The sequence below is a fragment of the Petromyzon marinus genome, chromosome 40 (assembly GCF_048934315.1).
Source record: "Petromyzon marinus isolate PM22_M1 ecotype Great Lakes invasive population chromosome 40, UKy_Petmar_22M1.pri1.0, whole genome shotgun sequence".
Lineage (NCBI taxonomy): Eukaryota > Metazoa > Chordata > Hyperoartia > Petromyzontiformes > Petromyzontidae > Petromyzon > Petromyzon marinus.
In genome coordinates, this window is record NC_133706.1 from 7,821,610 (window position 1) to 7,837,292 (window position 15,683).

The following is a 15,683-nucleotide window of genomic DNA, read 5'->3' on the forward strand; positions in this document are numbered from 1 at the left end:
CCTGCAGGTGTGAACCTGCTTAGCTTCTAAAGCAGGTGTGAACCTGCAGGTGTGAACCTGCTTAGCGCTCGGACACGAAACTGCTTGGCATTACCTGGTGTTGATTAGGCTTGGGCTCTGCGAGGTGGCCAGGAGATGGCCGTGCAGCATTGTATTCCTGAGTCAATCTCCCTGTGGAGATTACAGTATTATTGCTCCCTCACGTGCGTGGATGCCAAACGCTCATAAATGGAATTGGCCAAACATCCAAATGCGGGCGTCATTTGGGCTTGGGCTGCAACGTGACCAGGCGATGAAAGTACATCGGGTGCATTATAGCGGATGCGTGTTGAACTTATTTCGCACCGTACGTAGCCGATCCCGTGCTAATCGGAGGTGCTGGGGAAGGACGACAAACTAAACACAGCCTGTGTATGCAGAGCTCTGAGTTGTTTCCCGAGGTGCTCTGGTTTTCGCCCCAACCGCGGCTAAAATACTGCCGGAATAGAACGAGCCTAACATTACCCCCCTGAAAGTGGAGTCTCGAGACTCGGTGAGGGCACTGTAACGCGTTCCGCGAGTTTGTGGCGTTCTCTCGCAATTCGTTTTGAGGAGGGCCTTACGGATGCGCAATTTCGCGATTTCCAACGCGCCGGGTCATCACTAAACTGAACAGAATTCGTCAAAAGCACAACTTGGATAAGCGTCCCACCACAATGAGGCGATGCGCAGGAACTCTAACATTTGATCCGCACAAATGCAAAAACACAAAATCGGCAATTTTTGGGGGTTTCTTTCTTTAATTTCTTCCACTGCCGCTGCTGATTTCGTAACTGCCTCAAGGAAGCGCAATGATTGCGTTCGCTATTTTACATCAATCCTTTGAAAATGCCGGCATTTAGGCTGAAGGGAAAGACACAACCTCGCGCCATGCGAAGGCTCCTTTGAACGCGGTATTTGAAAAAAATGTAAGTAGAGCTCTGGGAAAAGTCTCGCCCATGGAGTTTTTAATCCAACGGCGTTCCACCGTGCTCAGCTCACTTCATCGTTTCAGTTGCAATATCGTGAACACAGACCTGAAATGATTACATTACGCCCAATGTAATATAGGTTTAGCACCACGGCAGCTTTGAATCCTGGAGCTCTAAGACAGCACACTGCGCTCTGTGTTTGGTGCGAAGACAATTACGATTCCAACATCGGCTTTCAGTAATTTCAGTCGCGCGATGGATTCTTGACTGCAGGGTTGGGTGGGGAGAGTGGGGAGGGTGGGGAGAGTGGGGAGGGTGGGGAGGGGCTTGGTGGGAAGGGTGGGGAGGGGCTGGGTGGGGAGGGTGGGGAGGGGCTGGGTGGGGAGGGGCTGGGTGGGGAGGGTGGGGAGGGGCTGGGTGGGGAGGGGAGGGTGGAGAGGGGCTGAGTGGGGGGTGGGAGGGATGTGGCTGGGTGGGGAGGGGCTGGTCACCCCGTGGTGCCCTGAAAAAACTCAACGTTTCACCTACTCACGCCGGCTTGTGCCCGCACTCACAGTCGGGCATATTTGCGGAATACACCATTGACCGAGCAACCCAACGTTCCTACCAGCTCCCTCCGCAGGAATGTGTTCCACAGCTAACATCAGTTGCAAGTGATATCAAAACCAGTCCGGGGCCTTCCCCCAATGCCTTCACTAACCAGCACTGGCCAGTGTGGTGGGGCGCCGCGGTGGTGAGATGTTAACTACCTTGCCTGGTACACAGGAGGTCATGGGTTCAATCCCGACCCTGAAGCCTGCTGCATATTTGGAGTTTGCATGCCTCTCTCCCCGTGGTAGTGTTGATTTTTTTCTTCGGGTCCTCCATGTCTTTTCCTCTACATTCAGAAACATGAAATTCGACTATTTGGCTGCTATACATTTCCACATGATAAGCCACTTCATTGGGCTATTACTTGTGGCCAGGTCACTTCTTGTGGCTAGCTTACTTCTGGACCCTCCCTGGTAAAATACAAATTGCTGAATAGTTTAATATGTTTTTTTTACTAACGCAACGACTGAAGCCCCTCATTGGGCGTTCGATTGACAGAGAGCTGTAAATTATTGTTGTTGTGACATAATACACGGAGCCTAGCTGGACCGAGTAACAGACGCAAGCTCCAATTACATTCAAGATGGGGTGGAAAGCTGATGGAAAGTCGAATGGCGGTCAAGCTGAAATGATCTGGCACAAATATAGCAGCATCTTGCTTCTAAACGATAACAATCGAAAAAACAACATTTACATTTTTTTGCCCCTACAGAAATGACAGCAAAAACTTGAGTTTGTTTAACTCACGCGGAGGGACGACCTCAATGCTTCGAGTCTCGTGCATGATTCCCATCATCAGCACACCAAGTAATTTCACCTCTGGGGGAATGTGAGAGTGCGGCTGTAAATTGGGCAAAGCCTGCTTCCAGTTACCGGTAAACTATTGCAATTCATGGGGGGGGAGGGCGGGATGGGCTTTGTTGAGAATTGAGTTTTGTCATCTACACAGTGGAACTGCTTCCACTTATCTGAGTCCCCCCCCCGCCTCCTCCTCCTCCCCCCAGAGGCTCTGACAGCACCGCTTCGAGGAGGGAGTGAAAGCAGGTGGCAGACTCAGCACCGCATCTGCCCCGTGTGATCAACCAAGCCGGTTTCATCACCACCGCCCACCACCCCTCGCGACCACCGTCTCTCGGTTGTACGCACTGGACGCATCCGAAGAAAATCCCGCCGCAGTGATGATACAATCTACATTGACGGTGAATTATTCTGCGCGGAGAGGTGTAGCAGCTCACTCATAATCACAATATCCGAGCACTGAGCCAGCACTGCTGAGATTCCGTGTTGAAATCTGAGTTGCAGCCAGCCGTGCTTAAAACAGGTTCTTGCGGATGGCCATTTCATTTGGAATGGACCAGATCTCATCAGACACCGTGAACTACGTAGTGCTGAGCCTGGTTAGGACTATAATGGAAGGCTACCGACGCATGCTGTACCATTCGTTGAAGGCATAGGCTGTGAGGTGGCCAGCAGAGAGCAGTACGACAATGGATTATTAACTCAATCTGTGTGGGAATTTGAAGTGTTTTTTTTGTATGGATTTTCTCGGCATACTCCGGTTTTCTCACACATGCCAAAAAGGTATTAATTAAATTGGCCAAACATCCATATACAAGATTGTCATTTTTTTTTTCAAACGAGTCTTAAGTTTCACTGAATCTGTCCAGGTATAATACAAATAAAAATTATTATTCGTGCCCATTTGTCTGAAATGTTATCCATTTATATGACTAACTTCTGACACATTACTATACACAAACGAGCATCGTTTAATGAGAGAAGCCAACTTGAAAGAAGTGACCCCAGAAGTAGTTCTGTAGTGTCACCTTCGTGGGCTGTTATCGGACACAGAGTCACGTGAGGTGAGCCTCTGCTGATTGGAGGAACACGTCTTGGACATTTCACACTGAAAGACGACACGAGCGGGTCATTGTTGGTGTTCCCATGTTGCCTTGCGGCCTACATCTTTAGCTTTCATAATCTCTGAGGCAAGACTTAATCTCAACCATCGCAATTTTGTTATTGTGACGTTCCGAGTTGTTGTAACGTTCTGACCCCCTGCCCCTGTTGGACATCTTTGAAAAAGAGCTTTATAGCTCATCGGATTTCTCTAATATAAATACGTATTATTACATTTTAAAGCTATTGAGAACTCTCAATATATGGACAATACTCATAACTTGTGGAGGGTTTTGCCTGCTTTGAATTGGATTCAGTGTCAGTCTTTCTAAGAGCACCTCAAATTTTGACTGAATTCATATTCTTTGGTTCTTTCGGTAAAGTCACGTAGATAGAAAAATAATAATACAAATAAGGTTAATACAAATAATAATAATAAAAACACTAATGTAGACTGTAGCCTGGTTCTAAATCGGAGTGAGTGTACTGGCATTCTATAATGTGTACTGTAGCCTGGTGATTAAGTTTGGTGAGTGTACTGGCAGTCTATAATGTAGACTGTAGCAATGGTTATTAAACTGAGTGAGCGTACTGGCAGTCTATAATGTAGACTGTAGCCTGGTTCTTAACCTCGATGAGTGTACTGGTAGTCTATAATGTAGACTGTAGCGTAGTTTTTAAGCTGGTGAGCGTATTGGAAGTCTATGATGAAAACTGTAGCAATGGTTATTAAACTAAGTGAGCGTACTGGCAGTCTATAATGTAGACGATGGTACTTTGCAAGCCTACTGTCTATTAACAAAGATTAATTCATGAAGCCATCCATATATACAGACACAATTTCAACTGAGAGGATGGTTATAAACTCAGAAATCATTGGAAAGATGTCATCAGCCACTTTGAGTCATGACTTGATTTGTGTTTTCTTGTCAACCTCCACCGTCAGCAGGTTGGGTGTGTGGAGCAAGGTGCAATGATTGCGTGGAGGCCCTTTTGGTGGAGAACCACGAACTGCTTAGTTGTTTCCTACATTAACATTAGCTGCCCAGCCCATGCTGCTGACACACTTGGGCTACGCCCATCTCTAAACCTTTATAAACAGTTTGCCTTTAGAGGCAAACCCCCCCCCGTTTTCCTGATGACAACCGCTTGTGTTGCGATCAAAACGTCGTGGTTTTTGGTTTTTATTTTATTCAAGTTAGAACCAGGATACAGTCTACATTATAGACTGCCAGTACACTCACCGAGGTTAAGAACCAGGATACAGTCTACATTATAGACTGCCAGTACACTCACCGAGGTTAAGAACCAGGATAGAGTCTACATTATAGACTGCCAGTATACTCACCCAGCTTAATAACCATTGCTACAGTCTACATTATAGACTGCCAGTACACTCACTCCGATTTAGAACCAGGCTACAGTCTACATTTGTGTTTTTTTAATTTTATTATTGTATTATTCACTTTATTATCATTAGTTTTCTATCTACGTGATTTTACCAAAAGAACCAAAGCATAAGAGTACCTCAAATTTGTTGTTATTAAATATGATATTTGGACTCAACACCACTGAAATCCTCCAGATTAAAACCATTATAGGCTTAGGTTTAATATTTTTTAAGTTCAACATATGCATTGCAAAATCAAACATTTTGGGGTTTTTGGATTTGAAATTGTAAGCGGAGACCCGGCTACATTTGTGCCAAATTTCTGCTTTCTCGCCCTTCTGGTTGAGCAGCCTAAGCGAAACACATCTCCATAAATGCAGTACTTTGCAGTCGCTGGAGAATCCTGCTTAGCACGATGTGCAATTTTAATGACTGCTTTTCAAAGCCACCAGTAAGCAGCCCATCCCATATGGGCACGGGGGGAGCCGGCGAGAAAGACCCACGACGGCCGTTGCCTCGCGACTACAGTTCAACAGAAGTATTGGGCGTTTGACCGAAATGGAATCGGACTTGTCAACAGTTCACAATACGAGGCACGGAGATGTCCGGGAAGCCATCTAGAAATGCAAAGCGGCGTCGTGCGCCGTGGGCATGCGGGTCCTCCCGAGAGATGAATAGCAATGCATCGCAAATCCACGCGAGCGCATCCACGGGTGCTTTGAGCCCCAGCGCACGAGAAAGGAGAAATAAGGGGCATCGCAAATCCACGGCGACGGCGATGGCGGAGACTGCAGCACCATCATCATCATCGCAAACACGCGGCGCTTTGCATTCAAATTCGTCACCCGCTCTCCGGCTGCCAATCACCCGACGATTTAAGCAGAGCATGGTCTGTGATGAAAGCAAAAAAAAATTCCAAGGCTTAGCAAAAAAAAAACAGCCAAGAACTGCAATTATCCAGCCATTTCAAATAATGGTTTCAGATAAATTGTACACCGCTGGATTATTTGTAACTAGGGCATTTGTATTGTCATTCCATCAACCTTTTGTTACTGTAAGAGCCCAAGCCACCGTAGGTTCATCCCTACTCCACTACACACCGAAATTAGGGTGTAAATTGAATGTAATTCAGCATAATGAAACGTCCAGCTATGCTGCAGAAACACAATGGCTTTAAAGCATTTGAAAGCCTTATCTTTGGGAACGTCTTTTTTGTCGGCAATCGCCGGAGTGAGCCAACATAAATTCTCAAAGAAAATGTAACAAACAGTTGTGATGGAAAAATAGTGGCAACTGAATTATGCTATTGGTTTAATTTTACCGGTCTTTTTACATACAAAGGAGAGAGAGCACTGTGTATTTAAGAGCAGAAAAACGACTTTTAACACCACATCCCAGTAAGTGAAAATTTTCCAAGTGAACGCTACTTAGCAAAGTGAGTCAGATTACGAAGACAGGCAAATTATCAAGAAAGCTTTCTTAACACTGGTGGTAAATACTGTGTGTGTGTGTGTGAAATGCTAATGCTTTATCCTGCAGTTAAGCTGTTTAGCGAGCTTAGCAGTTTAGAAGCAGCGTCATCTCTTAAATTAAGGTTCTCTCGGCTCAAAACCACAGCATCTGCAGCCCTAAGAGAGGTTGAGGTCACACCGTGGAGAGAATCTTTCAGAGAAAATAATTACACAATGGACCTCGTGTGGAGAACTTATCAGCGCGTGGCAGCGATTACGCGAAGTACCTGCTTTGTCAAATCCGCGTCCTAAAAATATCCCCTTTTAAGAAATTACATTTGAACCCTTCACAAGGGGTGCTTACGGTTCAAAAGCAGGGTCATTAACAACAACGACGACGACGAAGACGACGACGGAAACTGAAAAAGTGCACAAGGAAGCATGGAGAGATGCACACTCGAACCCGCATTGCGAGAAAGACAGAGGGGCACGTGGATTGGAAAACATGTTTTAGGTTACTTGACATCATTAAACCTTTGAAGGCAAACTTGAGAGGGCTTGGCCCGGACATATCGCTGAAAGGGATGACGGTCAAGAATGTATGTTAGAGCGGCGGACGAGGAACGGCAAGCCGGTGGAGAGAGCTCGTCCATCGAAGGAGATGGAGCGATTAAATCAGCTCGTGCCGCAGGCACTGTGGATAATAACATCGCCGGATCACGAGAGAGGTGGCAGCAGATTTCGGGAGGCTGTCATCCAGCAGTGGATTGACCGTTGCCGATTTAACGGAGCGCAGTGATGTTATGGTGTCAGTGTGAAAAAGGATTTGAGGATATTTACAACAGATTTGGACTCGTGGTATTGGTTGATCATGCCGAGAACCAAGGGGATGGTGGTGAATGCCGGCGATCCAGAACTTTGGAGGCAAGGGCTGGTGGATCGCAACAACATATTCGTGCAAATATAAAACCGGGCTGCACTGTGAGATGGACAGATGATGGCAGTACCGCAAATTGCTTGAATTATTTTGTTCTGCTGCGCTATCCTCTGGCATGCGTGGGTTTTTTTTTTACTTCTCTCCGGGCACTCCGGTTTCCTCCGACATGCCAAATACGTATTGTTGGAATTGATAAGACCTCCCAATGCAGGGCCCTCCGACAAAAGGAATCTTGGAACTTATAGAGAAACGAAGGGCATTATCGTTTATTAGAGTGCGTGACAAACTACCGGCAGGGACAGTCATGTGCCTGTAAGAGGCTGGACAGCAACTCGTATCTTTACCTACACATCGGATTTAAGTGTTCTCCTTGCGTATGCATAATATCAAAAGTAGCACATTAAATCAACTTTTAGATGCCCTTTGGCTATTTATATTATGCAACGACATTTAAAAACGAGCCACTTCACGGAGAAGAAAAAAGGGCTTAGGAGTAAACCCGAAGAAGCGAACCAATAGCGACAACCTTCATGGAGGAGCTGCTTCACTGAGTCTTGGGGCTCACTTTCAGGAGGTTTCTGCAATAGGAAGTTCCGCCAATTCCATATTAATGTGCGTTTGTCATCTGGGAGGAACCGAAACCAACAAAAACCTCAGCTCTTAGCCACATCGCAGCCAAAGCCTAGAACACGTGATATTTTCAAGCAATCCAATCGCGAACCGGGCATGATCCCGCTTAGCATCTGAGGTCTGGTGAGATCGGGCACATTCAGGGTGATCTAGCCATAGAGAATGCAATACGTCGCCTGCTGTGAATGTGCATGCGTGTAATAAGTCATAACATGGCGAAAATAACTTTAAATCACAGTCGTGAGGCAGTGTCAATTATATAAGCAATCTTTTGCATTGCATAAGCAATATTTTGCATTATATAAGCGTCATCTCTTGCATTTCTCCCAAATTGTATAATACTTCTTCCGTGATTGCCAATAACACCTCTGTAACCCTCGCTTAGCAGTGCCTCGCTCCCCGTGTGGTGGAGAGCGGCCTGCGTAAGGTACGAGGGGGTATCACAGAATTGCTTCCAAGACAACGTGGCGACAAGTTAACTACCTCGCCCGGTATGCAGGAGGTCGCGGTGGGTTCGATCCCGGCCCTGACGCCTGCTGTATATTGGGAATTTGAATGTCTCACTTTATGCACGTGTTTGCGTAAAATTTTTCTCCGGGTCCTCCGGTTTTTCCCTCTGCGTTTAGTACCAACGTGCGTTTTGGAGTCATTTGGCTCCTATATACATTTTCGCGTGATGAGTCACTTCGTTGAGCTATCATTTGTGGCAAGGTCGCTTCTGAAAAAGAGCCGTACAGCTCGGTGGGTCCTACGCAACACAAAACAAAGTTTTGTGTTTCAAGTCGGGTCAGTGACGTGGCCCAGTGGCAGGTAGCGTGCGTTGCCGAGGTTTAATAACCGTAAATAAATGCACACCTTCGACTGCACGGTGGACGTTAAAAGATACCCTGACGTCATTCCAAACGAGTAGGCCACAGCGCGCCGGTGTTAGGCTCTCAACCGGGATTGAATTGCTAAAAATTGGGGTTACACAAAAAAAGCATCGCCCCACCCCTACTGGTACCACTCATGCCCGCTTGCAGGCCAGGTGCCGAGACACCTTGTGACCACGGGGACAGCTGGCTCACTGGGTGCACACTTGCAGGGGGTGTCGTACAGTCATTGGCGCTCTTCTCGAGAACCTCCTTTCATTCCTGGTGGCTGATACCTGGATTTGGACCCACGTTCTCAGGCGCCCTGCTCACCTCGATATGAGCACGTGGCGAGATGAAGTCCCGAATGCTCGCATCTCTTCCGAGACTTCTCTGGCCGGCGGTGAACAGAAGGCCAATACCCTGTAGAGGGGTATTTACCCTCTCAATGCCCAGGTAATTGTCCTTCGCCACACCTCCGACTAGCACAGTTGGCTACGTACGCTGTGAAAGAAGTCCAGCATACATAAATACAGAGGGGTTCTCCAGAGCTGTCCTGCCAACAATGGCGTGAGCAGGCAATTGCAGGGCTGCTCCTTTACAATTTTAACTATTTTTTTACGGTACGGTGGTTTGTGAAAGCAATAATTTTACGTGTTTTTATTTGGCACAGGCTGTCGTGACGATGGATATACATTAATACACCAAATTAATGTTTAAACACGAGAGGAGTGGGAGCACGATCTGCGATGCAACTCAGTTATATATATATATTTTTGTGGTTTCCCACTTCATACGAACACCTACGCACAAAGCGGAGGCGTCACAAAAGCACTGGACGACGTGCAAGAGACGAGGCCGTGTTTGGCCCACGAGGGAGTTTCGTTCTCGTCCACCAGCAGCTCGCACAACTTTTGAAGTCAAACGCACAAAGCGCCTTGGTCGTGGGGAACTACAGCGAAGTGGCTTGCGAACGGGGTGAATAATGGGGAAACAAATTGTGGAGGGACCTGCCTCCCCTCCCCTTCTCGGCTTGTATCGCTGAAGCTTGATGGGCTTGACGACAAATCAAGAATGAGCGGGCCGCAGCGCAGTTGTGTTTCGTGAGCAACACGTGGTGCTCGGGCCCTGGGGGGCTGGGGGGGGGTTGCGTGACCACTACGCCGCGGGAATTCAGCTACCGAAGTCCACCGCCGTAATGGGCGAACATTAAAGAGGGCGAAGGGCAAATGAACGAATCAAGGTACGGGGCAAAAGGCAAAAGGATGACGTTTAAGGAAATTTACTGCGCTTGCGGCTTCGCGTGCTGCTATGGCGTGGCGCTGCCGCAAAGTGTGGAAGAGCGATGCGTTATTGCCAACGCGTTGCCTGCGCGTGCCGGGAGATGCACGTGCGACCCACGACGAGCACGTGAAGATTTAAAGGGAGGAAGCAATTAGGGCTTCCTAATAGCGTCGTCAAGAAGTTAAAGAAACATTAATTTGGCATAGAGGAAATGCCATTTGTCCTTATTCGATGGTAATAATAGGTGTTGGATTTCGTTTAAACTCTAAATTATAGGCTTGTTCACACTATTAGCCAATTACACATTCAGTTCACTTTTAACCTAAGCATATGTATGCAAGCGTATTGAACTTATTTTGCACCGTACGTAGGCAACCGTGCTGATGTTCAATAGGCGAAGGGGGACTTGTGATGAAATCACACTTCCGACATTAGAGCACTTGGCTCCTACTCCAAAGGGTTAGGATTGCCATCTTTTCCACAGAGCAATCCTAGATATACAGTCCTGTATTTGTCAGCCAAAAAAAATGGCCTATTATTATCAAAAACCGCTGCAGTTCACTGCCATTAAGTTCAGCACAACGCCGGTACAAGATCTTGGTACCAATCGATTCCCACCACCCGAGTAAACATGCCAATTCCTGGACTCAACCGGGTCAATCGTAGACAGGTGGCAAACAAAACAAACAAACTAATAACCCAAGGGGTGAACTTACAACCAGCTACTCGCGTATCACGTATGGGTTTTTCCCTCCACGATTTTTCCCACTCATTTGACGCGGTGATGTTTTGTATATTCTGGTTTCGCGTAATGCAAGAGACCCATCCTTGTATTTCTCAGAAACCTTTCACAGAGAACTAAATACAGGGAGAGAAAAAAAAAACATCTAAAACCGAACACCGCCGCTACTTTCTTCCACAATGTAACGTGAAATCTTCACCAATTCGTAATTTCTGACAGTTAGTAATCTCTGATTACAGTTCCGTAGTGAATTTGATGCATCGCATCGCATCGCAGGCCTCCGCACATTTAATTTCGCCGACGAGACATATACAATGGTAATGTGACCTTTTACTTCACAGCCTATAGGCTCCGTAAGTAGATACGATCATCTCCCGAAGATCATATTTCTATACGCTTGAAAGAAAGTCATCACATTAAAAATGTGGTCCGTTAGCCTAATAGAAGTTGATGTAGTAATGAAACCCACAAACCCATGTACGGGGGTGCGCAGTGTTGATCCGAGGTGAATGAGGTCATGACAGTCAATGCCGTTGATGCCACCACACCTCGATATCGCTTCCTTCATTCTGCTAGATCCATCAGCTGTTGTGGACGATTGACACCCGACTTCCGATGTCTGCCCTCACAGTCTCATTATCACCGCCGTCTGTCTGGCTTGTGGTCAACAACTTCTGTGTGCCAACCCAATGCCCGTCGTTTTGGCAACCTTCCCTTCCTTCATCCTGCAACACGTGTGTCCCACCCATCACAACTTCCTCTTCCAGAGTACATCTACAGAATCAACATCTTTATTTATACTGGACGAATCCGATGAGCTATGAAGCTCTTTTTCAGAGATGGCAAGCACAATCTACAACACATTCTTGCCATGTGCTATTCCGAATTGCCAAATTGCATAACGTATCATGCCATTAATTTTGTGTGCTCATCCACCATACACTTGTAATCGTGCACCTTCTATGCTTTTAGTTTCACAAAGCAGTGTCGGATAAACACAGAATTTGTTCAATGTATTCATGCAATTTCACGTTTAAATAGTGTTTTTTTATATATGTGAGAGTAGAGAATAATAATAATTATAATAATAATAATTATGCGTTGGAAGGCTGCCAGGCAGTGACTGGCACCAACAACTCCGCAATCTCTGCAGTCCTCTCTTCTATATATTACTATGTTCTCAGCTCAATCAATGTCCCAATAAGAGCAGAAGTCTCTTTCAAAGGAGATGTGGTTGAAAATAAATATCATACATATCGGGATAGCACAGCAAAGGCTGTAATGCAACACAATTAAAAGGCAAGAGTTAAACATAATAGCAGGGACCCCCCCACCCCCAGCACCTCCCCCCCCCCCCACACCCATGTTTCCCTTTAATCACGTGTCCTTTTTCCTCGCCTTTCCTTCCCCATATTAAATTACACAAAAAAAATGAAAAACTGGCCGAAACTCGCTCGCAAGCCCCTACGTGAAGTGGGGCAGTGAGCCCCCAACCTCTTCTCCGTTGCAGAACCCAGGACTTCTGACTTCGGTCGTCTACGGAATTTCTGTACCCCCCCCCCCCCATTCCCTTATTACAGTTCGCGCCTTTTACAATGAAACAACCAAAGTAATAAATAAATAAATACAACCATCACAGCGGGAATCGTAAGCTTGGAAAACAAAATTGTGGACAGCTACAAATGAAAATTAATAATTGAACATCACAAACAATAACATCATGACAGAAAGCAGAAAAGCGCAACACGAATCTTTGAAAACAACACGCATTGAAATAATTAATCACCCCGTACATGATGAAACCGCCATTACTTTTGATAACTTTTCTGTCGTATTTGTATAAACTAATAACAAGAAGCATAAATCAGCTCAGACATCAAATCAAGCAAGGTTGTGCGTGAGTATATATGTGCAGTATTTATAAGAATAATAAAAAAAACTGCTTCTACATTAGCACAATCGTAAATTAGGCTTACTCCACGAGTATTACACTCCCAGGGGAAAAAAAATGTACGTGGCAATATCGAGAGCTTGCGAAGAGATGAAACAGATTGGTGCTCACAATGCTTCGACTGGCAGCGAACACGAAGTCGAATGGAGGTTCGTAGCCAGCACCGCGCCACACTACGCCTTCCTCCGAAATAGCTCACCAATTCGTTTGACGGCGAGCACGACCCTGGATATGCCCTCCCGAGGGGAGGCTCATTTGAGTCCGAGTTGACCCTGGCGTGTCCCGCAGGCGATGCTGGTAGCCGGTGCTCGCAACGCTTCGACTGGCAGCGAACATTCAGTCGAATGGAAGTTGCTAGCCAGGCACCGCGCCACGCTCCGCCTTCCTCCGCAATTGCTCAGCCATGCGTTTGACGGCGAGCACGACCCTGGATATGCCCCCGCGAGGGGAGCTCATTCCAGGACCGAGTTGACCCCGACGCAGCCCGTGGGCGATGCTGGTATCGCGGCGGGCAGGGTCGCGACAATCGCGCGACCGTCACCCGCGTGGCGCCCATCGTTCTTCGCACGGACGCAATCTTCTCGCCGCTGGGTTACGAGATGGGATGCGAGAGATAAGCGAGGGACGGATTGCGCCGGGCGGTAGCTTGAGACAATGGGGCCAGAGTGGGAGGGGAGGAGATGTTGTCTCGCCACGAGAGACAAGCGCTCCGCGGTGGAGATAGCGTCAGCTCCAATGCCAAGCTCGACCACGACCACAGCGTGAACCGTCGCGCAAACTCCGGCGGGCCTTTTGGCGAAGCAATGAATCAAAGACGGCGGTCACCGCATGGCGCGGCGCTTTCGGACGCGCTTCTGCGGCCGTGCTGGAATGCTCTTCCTTCCGAAGTTAGGAAGCCACGGAAGCTATGTGCTTTTAAATAATCTCGATTGGAAACTCACTTATTTGGAACTGCTTTTTTGTGTTCGGTGCGTTGTCTTTCCCCCGAAAGTCCGATTAGCACGGTAGGCTACGTACGGTGCGAAAGAAGTTCAACGTACATTCATACATTGCTCTGCTTAACAGACAACACAGGCGCTTATGAATACGCGTATAAAACAAGAAAATAAAGGAGCGGTCCTGCAATTGCCCGCTGACCCCACTGATGACGGAAGGACCTCGACAAGAGGAAGCTCAAGAGAGCCCCTCTAGAGAGTGTTTGGTCTGCTCCTCCACGGTGGCCAGACATCTTGCAAGAAATGGGTGTTGCCCACACTTTACCCCACCGAAAGCTACCTGCGGTGTACCCATCCATACTGCCGTGTGGACAGAGAGGGAGGGATTTAAGAAACGACCACCTTGCCTGTGGAACAGCCTGCCACGGTATCTGAGGGCTTCACAATCATTAAGCAGTTTTAAGTAAAATCTAAAAACTTACTTTTTTTTTACTTGCTTTTACTTAAGATTATTTTATAGTGTTATTTAATTTTTAATATGCCTTTGCTAGCAATTTATTATAATGCGATTTTGTTTTGTCTGGGAATTGCTTTTATTGTTCTTGCGATTAAGTCTTTTTACAAATGTTTTTATTTTACCTGTACAGCACTTTGAATTTAATCGTTTGCATGAAACAGATCTATAGAAATAAAGTCTTGATTTATTGATTGACCTCTGAATTGCAAGGCCTGACCATTGCCACCAAAAGGGGCCGTAACATTTAATTATATTATCATGCACCGTTGCAGTGGTACGTTCTCGGAGGACATTCTAACCACGTTAATAATTAAAATAAATCATATTAAATTCACATTTGTTAAGTATAGCAGATACCCATTAGTCGAATACATTTTAGGTAATGTCCTGCATTACAAGGTAACATATGGTCTAAAAATGGTGCACATTTCCAAAAATGTGCAAAATGCAAAATTTGCATTCTAGCGCAGCCAAACATATCCCAAACGTTGCTCTTACAAAGGCATGCCATTAGTAAGGCAAATTAGTGAGACAAATCACCTGGAATGTGACCGATCGTGCCGGAGCTTGGAAGCTAAGCTGGGTTGACCTTTGTTAATGCTACGACACGTAGGTTTCCATAGCCAAAAACAATAATCCACGTTTTTTTCGGGAGTTAGGCCACGTGGTAGTAGTTGTATGCCCAATTGTGGTCATTAACCCTTCACCGGCCGACAAGACTGTCACGTTTACAAATATATCATTATTATTATTATTTATACTTGGCCAATGTATCGGTCAAATTGTGATCGATGAAGCTCCTTCTCACCAGCGGCTTGAGACTTTGCACTACTGAGTTCAAAGTCAACGCACAGCAATGACGTTTGGCTCAGACCCGCTCTGAGCTTCAGCGGGTGGCGATACCCCGGGAATTGAGTTGGAAGACCGTCTGGAAAAGGGGTCAGGAGGTAGCAGTACGCCATCGGATTCTTGATAATCATCTGCGCGGAGCTATCAGTGTCGGACCCCTCGCGTGCGCCGGATTCACAGTGGATGCCGCCCCTGGTTTCCTCCTCCCACGTGAAGCAAAAGAAAAATGAATTGGCCAAACGTTGTAGTGCAGCATCCTCCTCGAAAGGAGTCTTGAGGCTCAGCGAAGCAGTGATAAATACATGAAGGGCATTATGTTTTTTTTTATGGAGATTGTTTACTACACAGCTAGAATTCTAATACCTGTACTGCACATTAAATTCCTAAAATGATTCACTATGCATGGCAATTAAAAGGATTTCAGGCCATATCATCAGTGCTCAGAATGCCAAACTACACTCGTCCATATTACGTCATCATTTGTTACAATGTTATGGGTTTGCTTTTTTACTTTCGTAATAAACGTTTTTGGGTTAGATCGCGTTATTTATAAATGTGTCGTAACCCTCCACCACCCGACACGGCCAATCAGCAAAAAAGTGTCACGTTGACAAAGACAAATAGTTAACTATATTCTTAGTTTTTTCGGTAAAGTCACGTTGAAGAGAAACAACAAAATAACAAAATATATATAAAACAATAAAAA

At 46.3% G+C, this 15,683-nt stretch overlaps 1 protein-coding gene across 6 annotated transcripts in view; it reads right to left on the reverse strand.

The window, feature by feature from the left end:
* Positions 1-15,683, reverse strand: part of LOC116950711 (leucine-rich repeat and immunoglobulin-like domain-containing nogo receptor-interacting protein 3) — a 164,261-nt gene that overhangs the window by 12,367 nt on the left and 136,211 nt on the right. The window contains exon 1 of one of the 6 annotated variants that reach the window (XM_032968694.2): positions 12,876-15,469. The exons of the other annotated variants lie outside the window; for them this stretch is intronic. Coding sequence (XP_032824585.2) covers positions 12,876-13,012 — 137 coding nt within the window. The 5' untranslated portion in view covers positions 13,013-15,469. Of the gene's footprint in view, positions 1-12,875; positions 15,470-15,683 lie in introns of those variants that run through there. 6 annotated transcript variants of the gene reach the window in all.